Here is a 15,995-nt window from a genome sequence, read left to right as displayed (position 1 = left end):
CATTTACTTGCATTTTCGGTTTACCTTTTTTGGGAAATGCCCATATGTTTGTGCATCCAAAATTCTGTACAAAGAAAAGCGTTTTAGGTATTTCTTTAATTTTCTCTCTGCTTAAAATGTTGCTAAATTGAAAACCCATCAAAAACCGCTTTCGGTTGGTTGTTTGCTCAGTAAACGCAAGAGCAATTTTCAGTTGAAATTGACATTATTTAAAAGGGGTAAAAAAAAATAGATTTGACTTTGTGGCTTTGCGAAATTCGTATTTGTCTTTAAACTTTACACTTGTCTTCAAATGCATAGAACCAAATGTCAGTGCATAAGTTTCAGAGTAGAAAGTTAAATTTGATTGCCTCTTGAGTTAAATTTTTACAGCTTGCCAACTAGAGCAGTGCAAACCGCAATGTAAGAGTCGCTCTCTCTCTCTGTAACTAGCAGTGAACGTGTACCCCCCAGTTTGAAACTTACCGCCCTATTCCCACAACACTGACAAAATTCATCGTATGACTACTGTCACAATTATTGCGCCTAAAACACAATATGTATAAACCAACCAATCAATGAGGTTGTTTCGCCGTTGTCGCGTACTCAGTAGGCCATAACAACAACACTGACAACTGTCACCATACGAGGGTTTAAAATAAATTTGCGGCATAGTATTAGGCGCAGTAGTAAAGGCAATAGTCAGCCGCTGAGTTTTGTCAGCGTTGTGGGAATAGGGCGGTTAGTCAGTTGTTTGGCTACAGACTGAGACCTAGAGATCTATTCTTCCCTTCTTCGGCTTGTAATGTCTTCTTTAGGCTTAAAGTCCTTAAAAAATTGCAAGGTTGTTTGGTAAAAAAAAGCAAGTGTATGTATTCGTTTTAATTCCAGCATTTCTCAACAGCTGAATTCTTCCTTCTGTCTCGATATAATCCCATATACGAAACAAAGTGGTCAAATGTCTCAGCAGCAATTTATTTTATAAAAGTGGCATATTTCTTTCAAGCAAATTTCAAGTTTGTATGGTGGCAACTTTTTCTACAGTGGTCTAATGAAATCCAAAGTGTTTGGACATCATATCATTGATACCCTAAAACGTTTTGTGAAATAATCACTTTTTTATGTTTTATTCACACGATATTGAAAAGCAAGAAAAAAAAATAACCGGAATGTACCAGATCTTTTATTATTTAAAATTTATTTAAAAGAAATGTGAATTAATCTTATTGATGGATTTCAGGACCCAAAGGAACCGTTAAAAACAATTTAACTTCGGGATGGGCGTGATCGGGACTGAAATTTTTGTCCCGTACCCGTCTCTAATTTGGAGCAATGTACAGTATAGTGGATTTCCTGGATACGAAGCTTGAAAGTATCTTAAAATAGTCCTCAATATGGTACAAAAGAAGGATAGTTAGCCAAATTATTCTGGCCTTAGATTCGACAGAATGTTCGTGTCGATCAAAGAAAGCAAAAACAAGCCTTCGCCAAGCCATACAATTTTTAAGCTCAGATGCGTATGCGTGTAAAAAAAAAAACACGCCTAATATACTGTTAAGAGATTTGTCGAGGCAACAGTATTTAATCTTGTAAGCCAGACTAATCTAGCTCACCTTTAAATACTTTATTTCAATCTGATGTAGTCAAGTGTATTCCATAATTTTGAAAATTCGTTTTACAAACAACCAATAAAGGAAATGCAAATTAACTAAAAATAAACTGCGCACTTTAAATGCAGCTAAAAATAATCTTAATCAATCTTTCTTCTGACTATCAATACTTTTACGCTTGAATACTCACTTGTGCGACATGGCGAGACTTCATTGAAATGCGTAAAATTCCTGGATGTGAAGCACGTACCGACTGGATCATAACGCAATGATTTATTTGGTGTCATTGTATGGAAGACATAACGTGGAGCGCAAGCCTAAAAAAAAAATAAAAAAAAGTTCATAAATATCGTACATAAACATATGCGAAAATAAAACAAATTCATGAGCAGATAAAATTTAATTTCCATACATAAATCGTAATTACAATAATGTGAAAGTATATATTTTTTGTTTAGAGAGTACGTGTCAAGTGCAGCAGAACTGTTTAGACGAGCCGTCAACAACAAAACTGACGTAGAAATCTAATTCAATGCAATGCCTGGAAGCTAAGCAATGCAATTTTTCAACTCTTTCAAAATAGATTTCCCCAGCAAAAACTTCACTGCCGGTTTGTGTGTGCGCTTTTGCATAAAATCGCTTGCGTGTTTGTTTATGTGCATATCGGGCAATGGCAATTACTTTTACAAATTTATACAATACTTATACCAAATGCAGTTGAAATGCACAAATGCTTAAGCTACGCATCCGCGCCTTATATGGGCCAAACGAAAAATGGGCAAATAAAAAGAGACAAAAAAAAACAAAACTGAAACGCATTTGAACAAAAGGCCGAACTAAAGACAGGCTTAAGCACTCATGCGCATGTACACACAGGCGCACTTCTAGCACCATCACCTACCGACATAGCACATATCTATGTAAGTGGCCTCACTGGCCATGCGCGCTTGGACCCACCAAGCCTCGGCCTGGGACGACAGCACAAGTGAGAAGCGTTTTGCGCATTTATTGTTTACCACTCACTTTGCGCTGGCGAGGCGATCTGCTGCCATTTCCTGGCTACAAACTAAGTACTCTGTGCTCTAGCGGTTGGCAGTTGGCTATGTGTCCTCGGCATTTCGCCGCTGGAGTTTTTGTTGTTTTTATTTTGTTTGTGTGGCATTTCTTTAGTGAATTTTAAGCACTTCATGTCTGAAAATATTTGGGAAAGCGCTTTTTTGTGCGCATACACTATTCGTATGCATGTTTGTACATATCTACACATGTACATTTATGCCTCCCTCCAAACTTAGCCGTCAGTCGCTTGCAATTTTTTGTCTGTGCTTCCCTTTTTATTTATTTTTATTTTATTTTTTTCTTGGTTGGTTGGTTGGGTAGTACTGGTGTGCATTGCCGTCATGTTATGCGCACGTTGCATGCATTGAAGCGCATACACAATTTTTTCGCAATATTTATTCCTCCATTTTACCAAACAGAAATAGAACAGTCCGTTGAAAAGACGTTGATCGGTTAACAATAGCGTTGACGTGCGCACAGTGTGTCGGTTAGGAAGACTCGCTGAATAGAAATTCCAAGGCGAATTAATATAAGGTGATAGCAGGGCTGCAAAAACAAAAATTTACATGTATTTTATTTTTGATTTGGCGGCATAAACTATTAAACTCTGTAAGAATGTGTGTGGAAATTGAAACGAAACTTTTCAACTTGACTTTCGAACCGTGATCAAGATCAGCTGATCTAGTAACACCGCCTTTTATAAATACGCCTTGAGAAATTCACTAATAAAACGTAGATAAACAATTTTATTCAAGTGAAAAGTTAGCTCAGATGGAGGTTCATATCTTTTGAAGTGAAGAGTTGAATCTGCACCTACTCTTAACGGTTTCTTATCTCATTCAAGAGCAGACGTATGAAGTCCAATAGATGTAAATAAATAAAAAGTATAAAAAATAAAACATGATTAAATGCTACGCCAAAATCAAGAAAAATTCCTAGTAATAGTTCCTCGAATAGCTCTAATTCTCTTCGATATGAAAAGCAACCGTCGCCATTGTCCACGCTTTAAGTACGCACCAAGATTAATTTATACAATTTCAGATGCCTCTTGAAGCCCTCTTAGGAAAATATCAACTAACCCAGGAACCTATGTCCTTAGCCACCTTGCTGTGGTAGCCAGGATCGAAGGTGCTCTGTACCATGGTATAACCAGGGAGGTCCGCATTGAACAGAAAATCCAGCATTTTGTCCCTAGATGAGCTTCAGTTGCAATTTATCTTCCTGATGAACATAATTGAGATAAATAGAAAACTCTGATAAAACATTTCATAACCGGTTGGCTTCCCAGACTTCCTCAACGTTGTTGCGGACAATCTTCCATGAGTTCTTGTTTTAATAGATAGATAAACTACATGAAGCCCTCTTAACAGTAGGTCTATTTTAATAGTTCCCCCGAAATTTCTTAAGGCCGCCTTGAAGGTAAGCCACGAACCGTCTCGTTTTAACTAATTGTAAAGGCTCCAGCTCTCCATCCTCAGTAAGGCGATTTCATAGATCCACCAGTGGGGCAACTTTTTTCACTTCGCAACTACTAATACCCAGACGGGAAATGCCACTGATCTGGTTCACTTTCAGTTTTACTTCAATCAGTGGTCTCTTGGATCTAGTTCCCCGAGAATAGCTTAGAGAGATTTCCGGGTGGCCAATCAGGAGTAGTAGATGCGCAAAAAGCTATCCTCAACCTAATTCCTATATCACTTCACTTGAAAGAGGCGGTTATGAATATGGTGGACTACGCAACCCGCAAGTAGTCTTGGACTGTCTATAAACAGTTGGTCAGGTATACGGACTTTCTAGATATGAAGAGAACTCAAGAAGAGAATAATTCAGAATAGCTACCAATACGGAACACTGAGCTCTAGGCAAACATACGGCAAGTTTTTCCGGGTAAGAATAGAACTCCACTAAACAGAACAGGAAGACACATGGTAACGCGGATCTATCAGAAGCTACTGATTTCGAAATAGGTTAATTCATTAGGGTATCCAAATGGTTTGTTTATCCTAGGCAGCTACAAGGAAACACTACAAGCATCGCTCCACCCTCCTGAATGGCAACAGCAGTGAATGTAGTGGAGAAGACGAAACCGAGCCCACAGTCGACGTTGATGGAGTCGATATTCCACCGCCTGAGTATGACAAGGTACAAATAGCAATTACGCGGCTGAAAAACAACAAAGCTGCTGGAGCTGCCGGCTTGCCAGCTGAGCTATTCAAGTACGAAAGCGAGGAGTTGATAAGGTGCATGCATCAAATCTTATGCAAAATGTGGTCAGATCAACGCATGTCCGAACGACTGGAATATAAGTGTGTGCTCTGCCCAACCCACAAAAAAAGGCGATCCCGCCATACACGACAACTACCGCGGGATCAACCTACTAAGCATAGGTTGCAAGGTCTTATCGAGTGTATTGTGTGAAAGACTGATGCTCACCGTCAACAAACTGATTGGACCTTATCAGAGCGGCTTTAGACATGGCAAATCCCCCAAAGACCAGATATTCACCGTACGCCATATCTTGAGAGAGAAAAGGATTGACACTCACCACCTATTTGTACACTTCAAAGCCGCTTTCGACGCCACTAAAAGGAGTTGCCTACACGCCGCGATGTCTGAATTTCGCATCTTAGATAGGGCTTTCTTCAAAGAAATTCTGAAGAAGGGCTTTCTGAGATAGAGCGTTTTCGAACTGGCTGCCAAGATAGGTCGATTTTCCACTCTGGTGACGATATGTAGTTACAAAAAAAAATTCCAATTCTTAAAGTTTCCAAGCTCCCCCTATATAGTCAATTCAAGCCACTGTACTCTTATTGGCGGTGACCATTTAATATTTTTTTATTGTAGATCACAAAGCTATGAGAATAAGTTGTTTGCAGGACACCACAACACATTTGCGCATCTTAAGATCACAATTACAAAAAGATTAAAGAAATAAATATAAGACGAACACAAAAGATAGCTGAAGTTATTTGTGCGCTGCTCAAGTCTTTTCTTCTGTTCGGCATCTTTTTTTTGTTTTATTTTTTTTTTTTGCACACGAAGCTTAAGTCATATTGACCATTTGTGGCATGAAAAGGTTAAGGTAGCAGGGCACATACATAAATGCCGCACTAAAAGGTAGTGTATTATATTCATGTGTATCTAAACATACATACATACATACTCATGCATACACTTCTATGCATTGGCGGTTGTCAGCTATGTGGCTATTGTCAGCAAGCCAGCCAGTTAAAAAAATAAAACAAGAACACCTACTACTCAACACAAAAAAGGAAAATAAACGACGCCATACTAAAGATGAAGACTTACGAGTCCATAACAATGTGGACCACAGCACAGCCGCAAAGGAGCATGGAACACTACGGGCAAACATTTTAAATGTGCGCATGCGCGCTTAAAAGCACAACGGCAACCGGGCAAGCAGCCAGCCAGCTTGGCCATCAGCCAGTGCCCACAAAAGGCATGGCAAGGCGAGTCGAGTCGAGTCGATTTGAGTGGAAGATATATTGGACCATTTTGACCAATGGATTAAATATGTATGTATTTGAGAGATAAAGGCGACAAGCTACCAAAGCGAATAAAACAATAAAATAATAATAATAACAGAAGAGACAATCGCAATAAAAATCAACATAATTCGACTGCGATCCGATGACGATTGTGTTGTTGCAAAATTATTTTTGATTTCTTATACAAAACGTCAACAGAGAGGATCGTGATTTTCTTACTATTCAATGGAACAATGGACAATATTGAACGTATTAAAAATAGATAGGCTGGATAAGGTACTCTGAAGTATTGAAATAAGTGCACGATCATACAGTGTTTAGAAAATTTGTTTACAAAGAAATTTTTGCTTCAGAAAATGTGCATCTTTTTATTTAAAGGGAGCACGATTTTCCCTTTAAAGCGATTATCGGGAAATTCAAGTCATTGAAGTGTTTAAAACAGGGCGATATTTAATAATTCCTTAGACCTATTGATTGTACTCCTTTTGAGTTTTTCCAAGCTCAATGACTTAGAAGCACCGAAATTCACATTAACTTGCCCTAGTTACATTTATTTTAATTTTGCTGATAAAATCTTAAGCTCAATTTCAAAAAGGATTTTTATTACATCCAGCATATAATTTAAATTTAAAGCCTACGAGTTACTAGAATTGTGTGGGTTTGATTATGTTAAAGTATAAATATTAGGCAGAGACCCAAGATAATAATTGTCGCATGGTGGAGTTTTAAAAAAGTCATCAAAATTTTCGGAAGAATTATAAAAGTCTTTTGATAATAATTATATGTGAGAAAAATTTTTTTAAGTCATCGATAACTATTATTTTAAGACTTATATAATAAAATAATTATTAGCGAGATAAATATATTTAAGTCTTCAAGGAGTTTTATTTTGAGACCTATATCATAAAAGTCTTTCCATAATAATTATAAGTGCGAAAAAATTGTTTAAGTCTTAAGGCACGGGGCTTGTTCAGGACCATTTCGGGACCATTTCGACAATAGTTCGGAGCTAATTGGCGCCCAGTTCGGGTCTAGTTGGAGATCACAAGGTTGCAAAATATTTAGAATTATTTGCAGAGCTTATGACATAACGTCCACGAAGTTTCTTCTATCCTCAAGAGGGAGGGCGCTGACTACTTGTGTGTACTCTAACGGGACATTGTCTCCTGGCATCGCATGCCTTTAAACTTGCTCCGACCAATGATAATACCAGTAGTAGATGCAGAACGAAAGAGGAGACAGTGGAACATATTATCTGCGAGTATCCTGCCTTTAACATACTGCGAATTAATTTGCTGGGCACAGGCTTTCTGCCTAATCTGAAAGCCGCCGCAAGAAGACTACGACGTTCTTCAACATTGCTTCTAGTGCTTGATTAGCTGTCTAATGTGGTCGTAGTTTATCTGTAACGCTATGGACCTTAGCGACCTCTGCGAAAGCCCGCAGTGGCTAGCCAACTTATCTAGGTTAGGTTAGCTGGGGGTATAAGTGCTAAGATTTTAATTAGTGATATGAAATAATTTAGATATTGATGCTTAAAGCTTAACGATGATAACATTTTTAGCGAGTTTAAGCATTCGCTATTTCTTTGATCTTCCATTTGCTTCCGTGAGGAGAAGAAAATTTAGCCAAGTTAGCTCAGGCGCGATCTTTCGAAAGCCTGACAGTGAGAGAGAAGATGATCTCGTCACCGTACTGCTTCTTAATTTTTGGTTAAATCAATTTGTTTTGGTTGCTTTATTGACTAGTATTTAATGAAGGAAATTTTCTCATTAAATGCTCTAATAAGTGTATTTAAATTTACTGTTACCAAAGCACCATAATTTATACACTTCCACCTAGAACAAACGCATTAAATACTATGAGCCTGACCTAAATACCTCATGCACGTTGACTTTCCAAGTCATAAAGTAAGTAACACTAAATGCTGACCCTGCTGCAAAAATGTTGCAAATAACTGCCAGAAACTGACCTAGAGTCATCAAATGACTAAATGAGCAAACAGCTCACAGCAAACAGCGAGTTTTCGTGCATACTAATCACTATGTATGTATGCATGTAATAGAGAACATATTCAAGTCCTCCTTGCAATACACACATGCCCTAGGTATGAGTGTATTACATAAAAAACTTAGTGCTAACCCATAAACCTCAACGAAATTGAATCGATTTCGCGCTGTCAATAAATTTTTGAAGGCCACGCATCTCAGAGTAAAAACACTCCCTTTGGCAACCGCAAGCAATGGACTAACTGGAGTCGGTGGCGTTGAAAGCGTACAACGCAACAGGTCATCATCACCTGACACAGCAAGGTGCTTCCTTCCTCCCACATACATAGCGTTAGTGGGAAACATGAACACGCGCGCAAGTTCTTGGCGCTCAACGCTCGTGAAGGAGCGCACAAGGGGGGGATATCCGATAAAAATGCCACAAAAAAAGTTAATTGGTAATTACAAAGCGAATGAATAAAACTAGAAAATTTAATACACTCACACACACACAAACAAACTAACACCTACACACATACATTCCAATTGCGCCCCATTCGAAACAGGTCAATTCACTCTGCGGCGCCAATAAATTTTTTGACTCGCACATAAATAACCCCCATCGCCAACGATGACTGTGTGCGGTTACAATTAAAAAGCGTTTAAGCTTTAATGCTGCACAGGTTGTGAGTAGTTGAAAGTCAACAAAAAAAAAAGAAAAATTAGAATGTGTGTGAAGTTAAGAAATCAAGAAATCAATGCGGCAATTGGCACACCTTAATCTGACGCGAGGCATCTACTAAACGTCAATTGTGTGCCTTAATTTGTGGCTTTTCCAACCAAGGCGGGCATTAAGATTACGGCGAGGCTAACAAAAGCGCTACATAAAACCAGCAAATGAAGTTAAGCTAAAGAAAACCAATGAAAATCGTAAGAAATATATACATATCTCTATATGTATGTAGCATGTGTGCACATTAGGGTGCTTCAAAAAAAATGTTTATGTTAAGCTCTTACTCCTTAAGATTTTTCTAAATGGAAAAAAAGAATACCCGTTTCTTTTGTTGAAAAAAAAATGTATTTAGAACTGTATTTAGAACTGTTTCTTGAAAATCAATATTTTTCGACCGGAAATCTCTGCTTTTCATCAGGAGACTTCCAATAATAACACTCAATTTTTGATTTTACAATTTTTTTAATACTAACTATTGCTCTCTTTGGGGGAAACTTCATGGGCTTTGATTCAGTTCTATATAAAGTTTTGTTAAACAAAAAATACGGGATTTCTTTTTTTCCATTTAGAAAAATCCTAGGCAGTGAAAGCTAAAAATTTTAAACTTTTTTCGCCCGCATGTATTTTTGCACCACCTTAGTATACATACATATGTATGATAAGTGGAAAACTAAATAATTTGAAATGCAAACGCATGAAACTTTATTGAAAAGCTGAAATCGAATATCGACACGCTTGCAATGTTGGCTTATGTAGCCAATGTGGTAGGTGAACGTTGCTGATTGAGCAATGGATGTTTGCGGTATTTAGTGGTTGACGTGCCCCAAAAGAGTTTTTTTAGAACGAAGTCTTTAAAAATGGCATATTCCATGGAATGATAGTAGGAATAGACTTAACGAAATGCTGAGACTTTACATAAATTATAAAATACCCCTGCTCACTTGTACATTTGATGTATTATAACGGTTGTTTGTAACAGTCAACGTAGCAAGATCGGTTGACACCTGCCTCCCTGGAACATGGGTTCCACAGAGTAAGAAGTCATAGCAGATCTGGCTCCATCTTGGAAAGGAACAATGAATGGAGGACTCTAGAGTCCTTTAAACCGCTGAAAGCCGCAGATGATGGTAGTATCTTTCCTGCATTTTTTTTCAGAGAAGCATTGATGATATCGTCGATGCGCTTATCTATCTATTTAAGGCTTATTATACTTGGGAATATATACCGTTCAATTAAAAGCAGGTATCCGTCATATATGTTACTAAATAAGGCAACTGGTCCACTGATCCGCCTAAACCATTCAGATTTGTTAATTTAACTTATTTCATTCTTATGTAAGACCTTCCAAAAACTGTTAGGGACAAATTGAAATTTAAAACTCCGTTGGACCATACCGCCATATAGAAAAGGGTTTGCAAGGTCGAAACGAACCTCGAGTCTATGGGAGTTGCTCTGTGGGCTTTCTTAGGTATCGCAGGGGGCTTTTGATAATACTGTCTATGATTTTATCTTTCAGATATTGATCCAAAGAGGCATAGACATCTCAGCTCTTGAGCGCGATATTACATCGTCCCTGGGCAACACTATCGTTAATATTAGGGCCATACGGTGGTCCTCTGAGGCTGAGTAGTTAGAGATCCGTACTGGTCCCCGGTCCGAGAAGCATCTGAATCAGTAAAAGTTGTTTTCTTACAGCGGCAAACAATGCAAACCTCCGAGAGTATTTTTGTCTTGAAAAAGCTTCTCCCAAAAACTAATTGACATTCGGAGGCGGGGTAAAATTGTAGATCGCTCCATTTGTGTAACGGCATAACGACGCACACCACAAATTGGTGTAGAAACTCGGTAAAAAAAACTTAGCATTGATTTTTAAGAGGATGCTTATAGGCAGGTGTTCTTTCTTCCTTACCTTAGTCTGTTGTCAGACGTTATGAGATGCGCTCCTCCAAGTCTTTGAGGGAGAGCGAGTTAATACTCTGACGGAGTTAAATATCTTGAAATTGTCATTGGTAAGAGGCTAAGTTGGAACTCCTATCTAAACCCAACCATGACGTATGGCCTTGTTTAAGACTTTTAGAACGGCCACGTAGTCTGACCTCTAAGCCATACATCGTTTGATAGTCTGTCCGATGACCATTGAGGTAGTTTCGGATTTAAATCCCAGACCAGTAGGTTTGGAAAAATAAACATATCTCAAGCTAGATATATTAATTTCGCCTAACGGAACTCCACGGCAGACCGATGAATATTCCTGGGCCTATGAATCTCTATGAAGCCCCTTTCCTGGTGAGGATATCTACCACTTTGTTTTCCAAGATTCCTTTATGTCCTTTAAACCCAAATGATGTAAACTCGGTTTCGGGATGTGATGAGCAGAAGGTGGCCACGTGTGCTTGTAAAGTGAGAAGCGTCGCCCTTGTGCCAGAGTGCATGTAGGTGTTCTTGTTGGTGGCCCCTCTTTTGGTTTAGCAACCGAATACACGTTTAAATAGCGAGCCGCTTGCTCCAAGACAGACACCCGCTTGCAGCGGCACCTACTGGTGAACAGACGCTGAAGACTTCAGTGAGCCCTTAAATCAAATAAGTCGGAGTGGCCCCACTGAAGCACCCTTTTTTTCTGCCGCGACCACCGGATTGGTTACCGCAGCTCGCACATGGGTTGCTCACGTTGCCTAGAGTGCGCGAACGAGGACGCAAGAGTCAGAATTGAGTATAGCCGTGCAACTATACTTGCATACCCAGCATAACGACTATACGCCTTAACGTCACAGCGGAATTATAAATGGAAGATGGTGGAGAGGGGGAGTGGAAATTTTTATTATACATACATATATTGCTATGCTAATTTGATTTTATTATCATACTTTCAAGTCTTGTTTACTTAAAATATTTAAAAATTCTCCCCTTTACCAAATTCCCTAGCAGCTCAAATTGGAGTCATGGCTTCGAAAATTCACTTTTCATTCTAACATTCTCCCGCATACAGTGTTTTTACTAATACTACAAGTAAACAAACATAAAAAGAAATCTTAAGTTGTGTAGAAAATAAATGCATATCGTATTGGCCCGCCCGCGCCGAGTGGCTTTCGCGATCAACTAGCGCTCGCATTAGACACATAACCGCATATATGTAAGTATGTGTGTGCATACACACATAAATATGTTCATATGTACGTATATTTGTGTTTGTTATTCGCCCACCCACTTGCTACAGGTTGACTGGCTTTATGTTGCGGCGCCCACTTGTTCCCGTTCAATGGCCAACTTCTTTGGTCTTGACGTGATTTTCATGTTTCAGTTCAATATTTTTCGTTTAAGCTGTCGCCAATTGCTACGGTTGTTGGTTTATCGACAGCGATGATAATGGCCAACATCTACGTTTACAGCAAGCAAACGTAGATCTGTATGGATGTATATGTGTCTACACATTAACACTCACGTCACACAGCGACCACAAATTATCGAAACTAGTTCAGCAGTTTCATATTGGGCCGGCTGTCTGTCAGTCGGCGGTCACAGACGTACACAAATTATACATACATATGGACGCAACATGGATATAAGGTTATGTATACTTGAATGTGTACTAGGGTGGTCCAAAAATACACAAGAAAGTAAGCTTCACGGAATTTTCTTGCTGCAACCCCACAGAATTGTAGAAAATCGAAAATAAGTAGATCCGTATTTTTTATTTTAAAATCGGTTAAAATTTAACCGTATCGCCGGCTAATATTTGACCGTGTATTTTATTAGGAGAAAATAAATTTTTTCGCATAACTCCTCTAAAATCTTTAAAAATAAATATTTTTTGATCGAATAAAAATATTTCCATTCAAAAATTGTATTTCTTCAAAACATACTTGTTGGGGTTACGAACCCATAATAAAAAAAAATTTTGAAAAAAATATTTAGTAAAATTTTAAAGTTAAAAATGCGTCATTGTTTTATTTTTTTTTTTTTAAATCTCTGAAGAGAAATATTCTTATTCGATTAAAAAAATATTTCTTTTTAACGATTCTATAGCGATTCGAAGCACGGCGACACGATTCCATACAAAATAAAAAAAATGCCGACCCTCTTATTTTTGATATTCATCAGTTCTGGAGGTGTGACTGAAAAAAAAAGTTTTGGACCAGCCTAATGTGTACCTATGTATGTTAGTTGCAAGTCCATTGGCATGACTAATCTTTAGCAATCTACTAAAACTGTCAGCGCTTTTGTACGCCACAAATCGCTTACGCTGCTTGCCGTGTTAAGCAATGCCGCCGCTTTTTACCGCCCAACCATTTTTAGTAGTCGCGCTGCCGCCATTGGAAACGAAAGTGCAAGTATGTATGTACATAAAATAAAGTAACTGGCATCGTTAAATATCGTCTTTATTTGTCAATGTCGTAAACCCAATTTTCGCTGGCGTACGAGGTTTTCCGCGCAGCTTTCGAAGAAACTGTCAGTGCGAGTCTCATTTGTGCAACGTCGCTTTTGCTTTAATTCGTCTTTAATGAAGTCACTTTCGCATTTTGCAATTTATACAATTTAAATACTCTTTTTGCATATAAATTTTCATTAAAACTATTTTGCCGTTTTTTTTGTTTTTTTGTTTTAATTTTACTCACCACAATCAAATCGTTGTCACGACTGGTGGACACTGTAGCGCCGAGCCATTGATAGGATTTTCGTTCGATAACGTCGCCATAGGTGTTGCGATGATTTCCTGTAAGATATGCAAATGTGATTAGAGATAAAATTTAACATTTCTTCTTAATTACACACTTTGGTGTACATTGAAAGCGTAAGCGCAATTAAGTCTTAATTTATGTGATTGAAAGTTTGTAGTTAGAAAAAAGGGGGGCAAAAAACTTTGCTGGCTAATCTCTGTAACTGTTGATTTGAAGCGTTGATGGTGAACATTGATTGCGAACTACGTGCTACAGATAAATGGTAACATGAATTTCAAATTCACTATGTTCGTACATATATATTTACATAAATACTTATAAAATTTGAATTATATTTTTTTCAAACAATTCTCACATTAAAAGCAGCAAAAAAATAAATAAATAAAAATAGGAAGCGACCCAAAAATGTATGTTCTTATTAAAGGTTTTTATATGCTACATATATATTAATTCTCACCGTGTTTACTGTGGGGTTAAGCATCAAGAGTCGACTTGATCAAAAATGAGATAAGTCGCCCATGCTGGCCCCCATAAAAAAAGTGTGTCTCATAAATAAAAATTTAATTGCTTTAATTAACTCAGAAAGTTGTGGAGGTGTCGGTCGTCGCTTTAAAAAAAAAAACGTTTCAAAGATTTTTATGTAAATCAAACATACCATCTAAGACAACCTTTTATATTGCTCTTTTATATACATACATTAGACTGGTTCAAAAAAAAAAATGACTAATTTTCTTTTTTAAACCCCCTCTTCAATACCTCCGGGGGATGTCTAAAGATGCCTGTTAAAAGCGCAACCACTAATATTAAGTTTAAAAGGTTGCGCATTGCGGATTTCTATTTTCCACATAAATTACTTAGAAAAATTATTTTCATCTTTAGAATTTGTTTTCTCGTCTTTGAATTATCGTAATGAACTTGTCGTTGTAGACTAATTAAATACAGGCTTTTAGCAACTAAAATCATGTTTTAAGATGAATGCCATTATATCTTAAAGTTTACCTAAAGTTCACTTTAAATAAGTTTCACTTTATAAAGGGCATTTTGGTACACAAATGTCCTTTTAAAATTGAAAAATAGCTTTAATTTCATTTAGATGAGTGTGTTTATTTGTTTATTCTAACTAAAACTTATGCTAGCGACAGAAATTATAATTTGTTTTTAACCTTTATGTATGGACATGATTTTCTTCGTAACTCTAGCCTGGGCATAGGGTCTCACAACGTCTAAAACTGATACCTAACGAACATAGCACTCTTCTTCGAGATGAAATAAAAACGACCGTAGGACCTCTTGTCCAGTTAAAGGTTAAGCTAAAATTTGATTTTAACCTCATCTACAGGTATGGTCGTTAAAAAAAAAAAATTTCCAACAAATATGTGCAAATACGTAACAAATTATATAAATACAGTTTTTGTGAAAAAGTGCGTTTAAATTTTTACAATTAAGTATATAAGTACACAGTGCAACAAACCTTAAAACAAAGCCACACAAAATCGCATAAACATCTTCACTAGCATTACCTTTCAAGCGTATGAAGCATTTACTTAATCCTTCTATTTGATTGTTAGTCGAAAATTATGTGTAGACAGGAAGGAAGAGAAAATTTATCAGCAGTCATTATATCCAATAAAGACAGCGGAACTCAGCAACAAGAGAAAAAATAAATGAATTTTTATTCACAAAGCTTGAGGGCTTTTGCTTTTTTGTTTTTATATTTATGCAGACTCTACATATGTATGTACCTAGGTATATATGTATGTATGTTATGGCGGGTCAGTTTTGTTTGACTATGCGCTTATAGCATGGCAGGGTTCTTCGCGTAATTCTAAGCAAATTTGCCGAAGAAATCATGATTCTAAATCAATTTGGAGTTTGCCAAATTGCGAAAATTCGTTTCGAAGAAAATGTGAAGAGATTCACTGTTGCGCCTTCTAGTGGGATTTTTAAGAAAAAAAATAAGGGCAGAAATGGATTCCTCATACCAAAAAACTCCCTATAGCATGTTTTTATACAAAATTTAAGCACTTTTTTACTACACTACAGCAAAATGCGAAGAAATCTATTTTCGCAATTTGGCAAACTACAAATTGATTTTCGACCCATGGTTTCTTGGGAAAATTTACTAAGAATTGCACGTAGAATCCATCTGTGCTATACGCGCATAGTCGAAAAAATCTCCCATACAAATTGACTCGCCTTAATGTACACTCAACAAAAAATGTTTCCGTACAGTGTTTTTTTTTAATATTTGCAATCTTTTTCGTAATAAATTTTTTTCATTAATCAAACGGCGTATAAATTAATGATTCAAAGTTTTTACCACATTTAAGAAAATTCGACAAATTTTCACCAAAATTTTCAAATTTTAAACAAAATGCTTTAGAATTTTTTTGAGTATGCAGTTTTGTAGCTCACTCAATTTCAGTATAATAAAGTACAAGTTT

General features: G+C 37.2%; 1 protein-coding gene across 1 annotated transcript; it reads right to left on the bottom strand.

The window, feature by feature from the left end:
- Window positions 1-1,779: 1,779 nt before the first annotated feature.
- On the bottom strand, window positions 1,780-13,586 carry LOC108376677 (integrin alpha-PS2-like; the record flags this gene model as incomplete). Its single annotated transcript, XM_017632905.1, has 2 exons — window positions 1,780-1,906; window positions 13,489-13,586. Coding segments are annotated over 2 exons (225 nt in total), but the record flags the coding sequence as incomplete, so codon positions are not given.
- Between the last annotated feature and the right edge of the window lie 2,409 nt (window positions 13,587-15,995).

Source organism: Rhagoletis zephyria, unplaced genomic scaffold (genome assembly GCF_001687245.7).
Source record: "Rhagoletis zephyria isolate East Lansing unplaced genomic scaffold, Rhagoletis_zephyria_1.1 Rzeph_scaffold_10811, whole genome shotgun sequence".
NCBI lineage: Eukaryota > Metazoa > Arthropoda > Insecta > Diptera > Tephritidae > Rhagoletis > Rhagoletis zephyria.
The sequence above is the reverse complement of the archived record's forward strand: the minus strand, read 5'-3'. Positions and strand labels throughout refer to the sequence as shown.